The sequence below is a fragment of the Amblyomma maculatum genome, chromosome 7 (genome assembly GCF_055883805.1).
Source record: "Amblyomma maculatum isolate TAMU_Amacu chromosome 7, ASM5588380v1, whole genome shotgun sequence".
In the NCBI taxonomy this organism is placed as follows: domain Eukaryota; kingdom Metazoa; phylum Arthropoda; class Arachnida; order Ixodida; family Ixodidae; genus Amblyomma; species Amblyomma maculatum.
Window position 1 is genome coordinate 11,285,257 of NC_139350.1, and position 11,970 is coordinate 11,297,226.

The 11,970-nt window shown below is 43.7% G+C and overlaps 1 protein-coding gene across 1 annotated transcript; it reads left to right on the plus strand.

Annotated features, from left to right (window-relative positions):
• The first annotated feature begins 8,610 nt into the window (after positions 1–8,610).
• Positions 8,611–11,696, plus strand: LOC146182710 (uncharacterized). Its single transcript, XM_084609589.1, has 3 exons — positions 8,611–8,682; positions 9,492–10,753; positions 11,333–11,696. Exons 1-3 carry the CDS (start codon positions 8,614–8,616, stop codon positions 11,694–11,696), a joined length of 1,695 nt encoding a protein of 564 aa, XP_084465715.1. The 5' UTR covers positions 8,611–8,613.
• Positions 11,697–11,970: the final 274 nt, after the last annotated feature.

Below are 11,970 nucleotides of genomic sequence, written 5' to 3' on the forward strand. Positions count from 1 at the left end.
AAACGGCATGCAGTTGAATATGAATTATATCATTAATTCATATTATACTGGAGAGCGCGATCGCCTGCGGCGCTTTTCGACCATGTATACGAACCCTCTAGCTAACAGTGTATCCATTTGAGATTACCGTTGAGCAAGAGGTTGGAGAGAGAGAGAGAGAAATAACATTTATTTGCGCCCGTCATAGGATATAATTCATCACTGGGATCCCGGAAGGTAGCTGGGCCAATACGTGCGCTTTCTCGTTCCCCCACGGTGCCCAAATGAGCGCGACCTGCTCTGCCAGTGGTGGACCACTGGTCACCAAACACTCTTGCTGCTATGACAGAAATGCGACCCACGTCAAGGTTTCTAGTGGCTGATTTTAAGCCTGTAACTATAATTTTGACCTGTTGCTGGTTAGGGCTAGCGCAATCCACCTGTTCCGCCTCCGTTGCGATCGATTGTCGGGTGCTGCAGCAAACTATCCAGCACCCGTTTCCTCTAGTTACTGAAACGCGTCCCATATCGTCCGCGCATTGTGCGGCATCTGTATATAAGACGTCCTGTCTGCCCTCAAAACGGACTTGCAGCGCTGCTATCACTCCTCCGGCTGGGGGTGCATGTTTTTGGGGAGCGGAGGTATTTTTAATTTGTTTCTAACCTGTGTAGGAACCTTGTATATATACGTCTGGAGCATGGGTCGGAATTTTTTTCGAGCAAAATAAGCCGGGTCAGCTGTGTCCAATCCCATCCCTATAGCTCCTTTCAATTGACATTGGCCGTGCGACCAAACTCGTGATGTATATATTGTATACATCAGTTACTTTGCTTTTTTTTTTTTAGTGGTGCGCTCATGAAATTGCCACGATTCTCATTTCGCGTCATTTCTCACGAGCGTGGCAATATGGCAGCGTCCAGCAAATGATAGGTCTAGCATTTCATCCCCGTGTAGCTATAGCTGGCGGCGAAAACAATTATCTGCTCAGTGTGATATGCATATCATTCAAGTGGTCAAGAAAATTGTGATTTAAATACGTGGGGGCAAACTAAACGTTGTTTAGAAAGGACACGCGCCGTTTGTGCCTCGATCGTCCTCTGCCTTCTTTGTGCCTCATTCTGTTTGCGTCCACGTATTTACATCATGAACAGCCCCAACCAGCGCCCGATTTTCCATCCTACTACCAAGAAAATTCTTCAAAAAGTAGTATATATGCCTAAATTCGTTATCTTGGTAGCTCCTACATACTAAAATATTGAGCTATGCTACATGCATATAATAATACCGCTGTTTACTATCTTTTTTTTTCTAAGTGGGTGTAGCTGCATGCATGCATGCATGCATGCATGCATGCATGCATACATACATACATACATACATACATACATACATACATACATACATACATACATACATACATACATACATACATACATACATACATACATACATACATACATACATACATACATGCATGCATGCATGCATGCATGCATGCATGCATGCATGCATGCATACATACATACATACATACATACATACATACATACATACATACATACATACATACATACATACATACATACATACATACATACATACATACATACATACATACATACATACATACATACATACATACATACATACATACATACATACATACATACAAAATGCAGATGACTCAATGTATATCTTATCTGCGGCTTCAAGGCGGGCGATGAAAGCGACAACGAAACGAACGCTATCGCAAGTCGCAGTGTTTCCATCAGGAAGGCTAGGCTACAACAGTGGTGGCAAATAACTCGGCGATGACCGCCAAACGACTGAACATCGCACTCAGTGACTGCCACAGTGCGTGTGTGAGTGTGTGTGTGCCAGTGCGTGAATTTGGAGCAGGACCCTGGGCTCCAGCTGGCCTGGGACGCCGCCGGCCAACAACGTCTGCCGGCCTGCGTCTGAGGCGGGGCACCTGCCATCCATCCCAAGCGACGGAGGGCCGGAGCCTCTTCATCCGCTGGAATAAATAAAAAATTCTGCTCTCTCTCGCTCTGTGCCAGTGTGTGTTTTGTGCGACAATGTGTATGCGTGTTTTAGTTTTGTTTTTTTTTCACAAGTTTTGAATCTGATCCGGGGGACCCCGTTCCCCCGTTGATCTCCCGATCCGAAGGGAATGACCACATACTCATTATCATCATGATCTTCGGTAGTGTACTCTTGTTGTAGATCTATATCATTGCACTATTTCGCCATGCGCTACATATACCATGCATATACCTTGCATGCGCCATTCCATGCGCGCTCCTTGTTGCATTGTTGTTGCACATTCAGGCAGGCAGTCAGGACGGTTGGTGAGCAGTTTTTACTGACCATCTCTTTTCGGACTGTGACGAAAGGGAGAAGAACGCGCGCCATGATTGCAAGGTACAAACGCCACTTTGAGCAGGATGTGCCCGTGCACAGAAAAACAGAACAGCGACGGCTCAGAACGCAATTATCTGACGCCGAGGCCTCTCTCGCCTCTTCGGGTTGTGGAACTTCTGACGTCGCCGGTACACAGCAGTGTGGCGAGATCTCAGAAGACAACCGTTCCGAGACCTCTGCAGTACAAGTCGGAGAGGTAAATAAGGGTTTCTTGCTATATTGTGCTTTCCTGTCGCTCGACGAATGCGCGTTCCCAGCAAAGTTTATTTGGAGCGTGCGCTCGTGCTAGGACGAAGCTTGTCAAGTCCGTATGTATACTCGAAGTTAGCGCTCACCGTGCTCGCGGCGCTGTAGAGCTACATATAGGGCTATTGCAAAACGCATTGTTTGTCGCAGCCTTTTCGGGCTTTCTATTTTCAAGCGATAACTGGTTCTTTAACGCTGTTCGGCGAGTGTCTCATTTGCTTGAGTATACGCGCAAACGAAAGATGATGCCACATTGTTATTCCTGCAGTGGAATAAGTGTAATCCATCAAGCATAAAATTTAAAAAAGTAAAATTATTTGCTTGAGATGTTTATACAGTGCAAGGATTTTCTACCTTGATTACATCATTCTATGCTGCATCTGAACAATTTTGCCACTGGGATGACTGCACAGCCATCGATGCAATGCGCTATTACATTGAAACGGGCAAGGATTGTAATTGAACATATGGGGACTGTATAGTTCCATTGCATAAGCGGACGATTCTTCCAGTAGCGGAGTAGAGCATATACTCCACATGGAATTAGCTGCTCTTCTCTCGGGCATGCTAGGTGTCATTCAAGAACGACCAAAATTCCTCCTCCCTTTTCCTAGCTGCATCCCCAGAGGGACAACGAGATGAATACCTCAGCTGCTCTGAGAAAGTAGTGGCAGTATGCTGGCCAAAAAAGTGCATAAAGGTGACAGAATGTTGAAACAGGTTTGCATGTAAAGAAAGCAAAAGTGAGCATAAAGTGGGGCGGCAGAAAGTTAGGTGGGTGGGTGAGGTTGAAACGTTTTCAGGGCCGAGTCAAGTGGATGCAGCTAGCACAGGACTAGGTTAATTGGAGGAATATGAGAGAGGCCTTTGCCTTGCACTTATATTAAGGCTGGTGATGATGATGTAGTAATTAAAAAAAGTGGTTTTGTGGTAAACTGTGGCCAAAGGTTTCACATAGGTTTTGGAGTATTTGACATCTACAAAACTCATCAGTATAGTAAAATAGTGAATTTCAAGCTATCGCAATGTCCTAAGGGTTTTCCTCGTTACTGGACAATCAGCTAGTGGGATTTGGTGGTGGTGGTAGTAGTTTATTATTAATCAAAATGTAGGAAAGGGTGTTGCCAGCCGCGTAAACTGGTATCTAAAATTTGAAGCACCTGAGCGGCAGCCGGTGAAAAAGAAAAGGGGATAGGGAGAGGATAGCGAGAGGAAATACAGAGGGGAGCGATAGGAAGAAAGGACAGGGGAGCTTTGTACATTATTTACAAAATACAAAAAGGACAATGAGTTCGCGTCGCTCGCGCACAAGTGTTCGAGCACTGTTCATAAATGCCTGCGTGCGAGCGGCCACTGATCAGTCAGTTTTTGGCAAAAAGGGTTATGTTGTTGTCAGGACTTTAACCCAAGATTGCATGCTGAGTGGGCTGGTGTGGTTTTCATTGCACCAACCACACAGCATGCTTCAAGTGCTATAAAATTTTGAGAATGCATCCCTCTTCGCTTGCTTTGAACAGCGGCAAAGTGTAGTTGGTATAGTATGTGGTAGAAGGAATATCATGTGGTTACCATATGAAGATGCCTGCAACAGTTTGTCTATGATTTGTCTGAGAATATGCTCAGGCTATCCTGCACAGCGTTTAAGGATGACATAGATTCTCAGTCACAGAATAGACTGGCAGAACTTTAACTCCTTGAACATTAGCGCTTGCTTTGTGTTTGTTGAAAGTCAGCAGGTAGGTATTATAGTCTAATTTCTGGTTGGTTTCTTGACAGGGTACCGATAGTGCTGATGAGGAAATGCTGTTGGAAGAGCCTGAGAATTCATACCAGGTATGAAAGCTAAAGTTTTTGGCAGAGAATGCTCACTGCATGAACTTGTCAAACTACAAAGTGGTTACAGATTTTCTTCACTTGCCTCCACTTCAAGGAACTTCATACTTGCACAATGTGGAGTTCCTCAAATCATGCAACCTGGTATCTATTTCGCAGCATGGTTTGAAATAAGGTGGTACATACACAATGAACCAAGTTCTTACATATCCTTCACTTCTTGGATGCTGGAGTTCAAATTGACATCATGCTTACATGCCTTGTATAGTATTTAGTATCGTGCTTCGTCCTAAACATCTTTGGTGATTAAGTGTAGTCGTAACAAGTATCTGCACTCCCAATTTGCTCTTTTTAGCTCTGCCAAACCTTAAATAAGCTATGTAGCATTAGGTATTGTACAGAGCTCTGTATTTGTCTTTGGCGAGGTGGCTCAGTGGTAAAGACGCTTGACTACTGACCGGAGTACCTGGGTTTGAACGGGACCACAGCAGTTGTGTTTCAGTGGAGGCGAAATGCAAAACGGGTTCCTGTGCTGTGCGAGGTCAGTGCACGCTAAAGAATCACAAGTGGTTGAAATATCCGGAGTCCTTTGCTCCGGTGTCTCTCATAGCGTGAGTCGCTTTGGGACGTTAAACTCTACAAAGAGCAAAATCAAATATACTTGCAGCTTTACTTGAATATATGTTAATGGTCTGCCCCAGTTTTGGTGGAAGTCGCTGATGTACCTTAACGGCTGTTCTCCTTGATGTCACAATACCCAGAGCACCGATAAGGATAAGGATGCAGAAGAGCTGCTGGAATCATGGCAGGTGTAAAAAGTTTTTGGCATAGAATGTGCACAGCACATAGTTGTTGAGTAAGTTGAGTAATTGGATTTGATTCAGCTGCCTCTGATCCAAGGAACTTCATAATTGCGCATTATTGGATTTGATTCAGCTGCCTCTGATCCAAGGAACTTCATAATTGCGCATTATAAACTTCGGATCATGCAGCTTGGTGTCCAATTCACAGGACGGATTGAGATAACAAAGTTTACTGAGTTTTCACATGGCACCTCCATTGCGGTCTTTCTTTGCGGGGCTTTATTTAGTGTTTGAAATATTTTCCTTTTCTTTATTTGTCTCTTAAGAACCTTTTTGTCCTGATTGTTAGCTACTAGTGGAAAAATATTAAACTGATAACTCTTTCTCACACTAGGCTGAAGCAGGATGTTCCTTTCCATTAGGCACAGATGTGAATGGCCTTCTTCTGAATGAGATCGTGACCACACAGGTAAAATAAATTTTTAGCTTTCGACCTAGAGTGATTTTTAATCCTTTAAAAAGTTTTACAGAAGCTTTTGTCTGTGTTTGTGCTTGTTTCATGTAATTCCTGTTGAGCCTTGAGCATAGCAAAAAAAAAGTGAACATTGAAGTTTAATGTTAGAGAAATTTTAGCAGAGTGCGATGTGGAAAACATGCAAGGTTCAAATCCTTCATATCGCGCACAGGAAGCTGACACTGAGTCGCAGAGCTGGCTAAGTGCCCACAGCAAAGTAGAATATGTTGCTGAGCTGTTACTAAAACAAGGAAAAAGCTTGACCAAGGGGGAAAATGAGCTTAATCTTACCATGTTACATAGTTCCTATGGTGCATACTACAATACAATGAGGTCTGTTTGTCATGCTCACGGAGCATTGTAAAGGAGAGTAGTCATCAATAGTGGTCACTATAGTCGGAAACAGTGAGGACATCTCCCAAAAAGTCAGCAGTTCTTTAATACTCTTTAATCATCTTTTGCTTTCACATCCTTTATCCCCAAGCCACATCACAAAAGAGCATTTGATGCCCTGTACACTTTGATGAGTAGAAAGTGACACAGCTCTAATGTGCACCCCGCCGAAGCTTTTTAAACTTTATCTCGGCAAAAGTGCCAAAGTTATGCTACCTTGACGGAGGTTCTGTAAGCAGTGATGTCACAATAATTATGTGAAAAGTGGTTGCAGTGATTTAGAAAGCATGTTATCATCATTGCTTTAGAAGGAATGTGGATAAACATAAAAAGCTTTAACAAGGTTCATGTCATGCCTCAGTCATCTTCCAGCATCACAGCGGGTGGAACATGAACTGTTCTTTTTTTATCTAATTTAGGAGTTAGGTAACCACGGAAAAAGAAACAAACATTTTAGTAGACTCTGAGCTGTATATGTGCAGAGTCCAGCCATTAGGAGTAGCCGCATGTGGCTCTGAGAGAAGCGGTGTGTGGCCACAGCCATCTGTGCCACAGACAGCAACACATAATTCTGTCACAATGACAGTATGCAATAATTATGGCCCTGGCTGCACTCAATTACTTGTGTCTGCCACAAGGTACAATTTCATGAGATTATAGTGGTCATAAAAGGCATAAAAGAGAAGTATCTAATCATTGGCAATGCTATCACTTTATAAAGTTATTTTTCCATTGCACATTCGATTATGTATATGTGAAATTTGTTCGAAAAAAGTAATATGTGCTACATTTTCACTTGTGAAGAGTCAGTTTTAAACTCCAGCAACGCTAAGGCTAAAATTCAGTACGCTGTTCAGGGCCCGAAATTGTTCCTGACAGCGACACTAGGGGATACTTTGTGGCTTGTGATTGGTGAAGTGCTGTGTAGCAAATCCGGTCAGTCAGTTTTCAGCCAAAGGCGTCCCCTGTTTTCCCCTCATTGATTCCCAATAAATGGTCGAGGTCTGCATATATGTCTCAGGGTATATGTTTGTCAGTTTTGTATATATAATGATTCTAAAGCTTTAAAGCTGTATAATTGCTAAGGTGAGAATTTAAAGGGTAATAAACCTTTTTTAGTTTGTACAACTGTTTTTTTTTTTCAGTTATCGAAAATGTACGGCCTATGTATGGGTGTAGCTCTTGCACGAGGTTATACGTAGGCTGTGTACTTTCCGATGTTTATTTTTCGAAAATTTGGCGAACATTTTTCGCCGTCTATATACAATCTTGAAATTGGTGTTTTTGGCTAGTTGCATGTTGCAAACTGTAAAACATGGCGATTATCATTGAAAAAAAAAATCCCAAAGTACAAAGGATTTCTGCAAAAAGGTCAAAAACTTTATTCACCTTGGAGCAAAGGCATTAAATGCAGGTGCACATAGACCGTTATCAGCCATGCCAGCGTGCTCTTTCGTGTTGACAGCACGCAATTTTGAGAATGCTCACTGAACAGTAGCGCTTGACAAAGGAAAACCTGAAATGTGCAAAGATGCTGGGCTAATACTAGCCAGTGACATGCATGCAGTTTCTAAAACAAAGTAGGCTCAACAACAGCAACCACCGTGTACTGGCCATAACTGTGGAACTTTGAATTGAGCTCTTTCATATTGCCCTCGCCCCGAACCACGATCAAGTCTCTAGATCTGTTTTGATGAACTGAATTCTTCCGGCAGCTCTCCTAGCATATATCTTACTACTACTTCCATGAAAAATCCAGGAGTGTCATCTGGGAATTAATTCTTAGGTTGAAAAACAAACCGTGTAGCAAAGCTGGCACTTAGATTTCCTCAAATGGTCCATTGCTGCAGCAAAGATGCTAATGTGAGTGCAATGAGGCTTCTGGCATGGCGTAGCCCCCCCCCCCCCCCTTCTGACTGCCATTGTAGTCCATTTCTCTACTCTGAAGAGAAATGGACCTAGGCTAGCATGAACATGCCATTTTTCTGTTTAAGCCGATTCCATCAATTTTTTTAGTGGCAGTTCTAATTTCCCTTTTTTCAGTTAAAACCGGGAAGTACACAGCCTAGTGATATGGTATATGGCTGAGGCTTGCCCTGGGGTTGTACCTGTTATGTTCACTGTTCTACTCCTCCTATTGGGTTTTAAGAGCTCCCATGCAATATTGAATCATTTACAACTGTCGTCTGATGATTTGAGCAGTGAGTGTGCTATGCTGTCAGTGCAGCACATACGAGGTGAATAAATTTAGGTACTTGTTTTGCTATTCCTCGCAGCAGCAGCAAAATTACCATTCATTATGGCAACATTCTAGGCTGCTTCAATAATTATGAAAATAAAGCTGAGCTAAGCTACTATTGAGTGAGGCAAAAGATGAACGTTGGACTCATCGCGTTTCTTTTTTATCAAAGCAGGAAGAGATGGCAGTACTTTCAGCTTTGCCAACTGATCCAGACACCTCAGCGCATGAAGAGAGAGGAGGTTCTCAGGTAAGCATGCTCAGTTTCTGAAACGCTGGAATGCTTAGGTTTCATATAGAACACTAATTGCAAAGACACAACTTTCAGCAAAACAATAATTGTAACTGAGCTCATTATATGTGAAAAATGGTAATTTTTATTGCAGAGTCTATAATGCAGTGGAGGAAAATTAATATACTGGTATCTTCACACTCTAAAGCTTTACATGAAGTGCAAATATAACACTTCCGGTGTCAGACAGCTCGTCTCTCATGTGTCCTGTAAATGATAACCTTTATCTTGATCCTTGTTCATAAGTAATATTTTGATATCACTAACGTTTCTGATATCTAACTTCGTTTAGTGTGATAGTACTGCAATTTGACACAGTGCAGATGAAACTTAATTTTAACAAATGTAAACCAGTGAGAACTCCCTGTAGGAACACTCTGTGGTATTACACTGGTTGTCAAAAAGGGCTGCATCTGTCGATGTGTTGGTTTTAATAGGCTTTAATGTAAATTCAGTAGGGACAAATATTTCTTTCCCCAGCTGATATTAGTGCAATATCAAAAGTTTTAACACACGAAAGCCAATACCTCCATGTCAGAAAAAATTGTCTGACGCATTGGCAGCACCGACCATTTGAAGCCTGTGCCAGTCTAAGTCACAGACGGAATTGTGTGATCATGGTAGGCAGAGGTGGCTAGGTTGCCAGCCTCTGCCCATAGCAGGCTGCCAGTTGCAACCGGGCCACAAAAACGACCAGGTTGTGAGGTGCATGCAGTTGAATTGCCTATGCCGCATGAATTTTATAACTCATCTGGGATTTTTTTTAGGATTCCGACGACTACGGAGCTGAAGGAGCCGCTATCCCATTCGCCGATGGAAAAACCGAAGTGGCAGCCCTTGTCCTGTCCTACGTGATGCGCCACAAATTAAGTGACCAAGCCATAGCAGACCTACTGGACATGATGAACATTATTAGCCCGGGTAAAGCCCCAAGGTCTAAATACATGCTGTTTAAGGCTTTAGGTGCACACGTACCTGGTGCAGAGAAACATTTCTATTGCCTTGATTGTGCAGGGTACTTGGGGAGGTCGACTCCTGTGACTCAACTTCACTGCCAAAACTGCGAGCGGGATATTGATATAGCCTCTTGCCCTTTCTTTCTTGTGATGCCTTTGAAAGAGCAAATTGAAACGGTCCTTGCACAGCAGAATTTGAAGTGGGTACCTCAAGTTGAAAGAGACGGCATGATCAGAGATGTAGGGGATGGCATTGATAATGCCAGGCTGTCTGCTGATTTTTCAAGCAATGATATTTCACTTCTATGGAATACAGATGGAATTAGAGTTTTTGAAAAATCAGCATTTGACATCTGGCCTGTTCAGTGCCAAATACTGCAACTGGACCCCAAAGTACGCAAGCAAAACATGCTTATGCCTGCCCTTTGGTTTGGTTTTACCAAACCAAAGGGCAGGCTTTGGTTTGGTTTTACCAAACCAAACATGACCACCCTCCTTACACCCTTTACAAAGGAGCTACAGAAGCTTGCAACGGGGTTTTCTTTCGTAAAAAATGGGGAACGAGTTAGAGTCAGGGTTTTTGCAGCTTCATGTTCAGTGGATGCTGTTGCTCGGTCAGCAGTGCGCAACTGCAAACAGTTTAATGGTTTTTATGGGTGTGGCTGGTGTTACCATCGCGGGGGTTCCTCTTATGAATATATGGATCCCGCTCCGAAGCGCAGGACTGCTGTGGACCATCTTGAAGAGGCCAAGAAGGGCACTCCTTCAGAGCCTGTTAATGGAGTTAAAGGGCCTTGCCTTGCCATGACCCTTCCTCGATTTGATGTAGTGGATGGTTTCATCCCAGATTATCAGCACTGCGCATGTCTTGGCGTCATGCGACAGCTGCTTAAACTCTGGCTAGAGAGTGAATACCATGACTGCCCTTGGTACATCGGAACCAAAGTATCACAGTTAAATAGCCTGTTGTTGGCAATAACACCTCCAACAGAGATAACCCGCACCCCCAGGCGGTTTGAGGACCGTGCCTATTGGAAGGCTTCAGAGTTACGGGCTCTTTTGCTTTTTTATGGGTACACTGTCCTGAAACCAGTTCTGCCCCGTCAATTTTTTAAACATTTTTTGCTTCTCTCTTACAGCATGTATTTGCTGCTTAAAGCTCAGATCACCGAGCAAGACCTACGTGAAGCAAGGGTTATGCTCGAAAAGTTTGTGCTGCAAATGGGAACTTTGTACGGCAAGGAAAACATGTCATACAATGTTCACCAGCTGCTACATTTGACAGATTCTGTGGAAGCTTGGGGTCCTCTTTGGGCAACGTCCTGCTTTCCCTTTGAAGGACGGAATGCCATTCTTTTAAACTACTTTTCTGGGACCCAGTGTGTTGCCGAGCAGATAACTCATGCTTTTATTTGGTGGCAACACCTTGCTTTGTGGGCAGACAGAATCGTAGTGTCTGAAGCAAAGACATTTTTTGAAAGGATGGTTGGCCGGCAGACCATGGGCAGGACTGGAGTGGCACTCCCTGGGGGGGGGGGGGGGGGGGTAGTTGTTTATCAGCGACAGAGTGGCTCAGGTGGTAACATCAGGCTAGAGGTAGCTCTGGAAAATCACTTAGGATATCTGCCTCCAAAAGTCACTTATTACCACAGATTTCAGCTCAACGGAATTCTCTGGCATTCTGAAGAGTATAAGATGCCCAAGAGAGTGAACTGTGTTGCACAGTTACAGGATGGTTCCTTGGGCGTTATACAAGCACTTGCTGTGTTTGAAGGGAATCCTTCGCACCTGCTGCCCCAGTATTTGGTGCTGCTAGAAAAGCTGGAGCTGGTGCGAAGCGCTCCTTTTAGGGACAACCAGCTGGGAATTTCCTTCTCAGCACTCAGAGAAGGAACGCGAGCAGGTGCCATTTTAGTGTGCAGTCCTCATGCTCTTGTGAGAAAGTGTGTGGCCTTGGAGTGCAACTCTAGAAGTTTTCTCTTTGTGCCCCTTCCCAACCAAGTTGAACGAGACTGAAGTAAAAAATTGTAGTTCACCTATCGAACCTAGTCTCATGAGCAATAGCACTGTTATGCTTGGTTTTACAAGAGACCACACTGCCTGGCTGGCACGGGCTGCATTCCCTCTGTGTAGTGAGAGTGGCTTGCTGCTGAGTTACATCGGATTGGCAGCCAAGCACCATAATTACTAAGCCACTACAGTGCCCATTACAGCTAGAAAACAGAGCCAAAGCTATTGCTCCAAGCTACGACACTGAGACCTTTGGTTCAAATCGCTACTGCTGAATTTT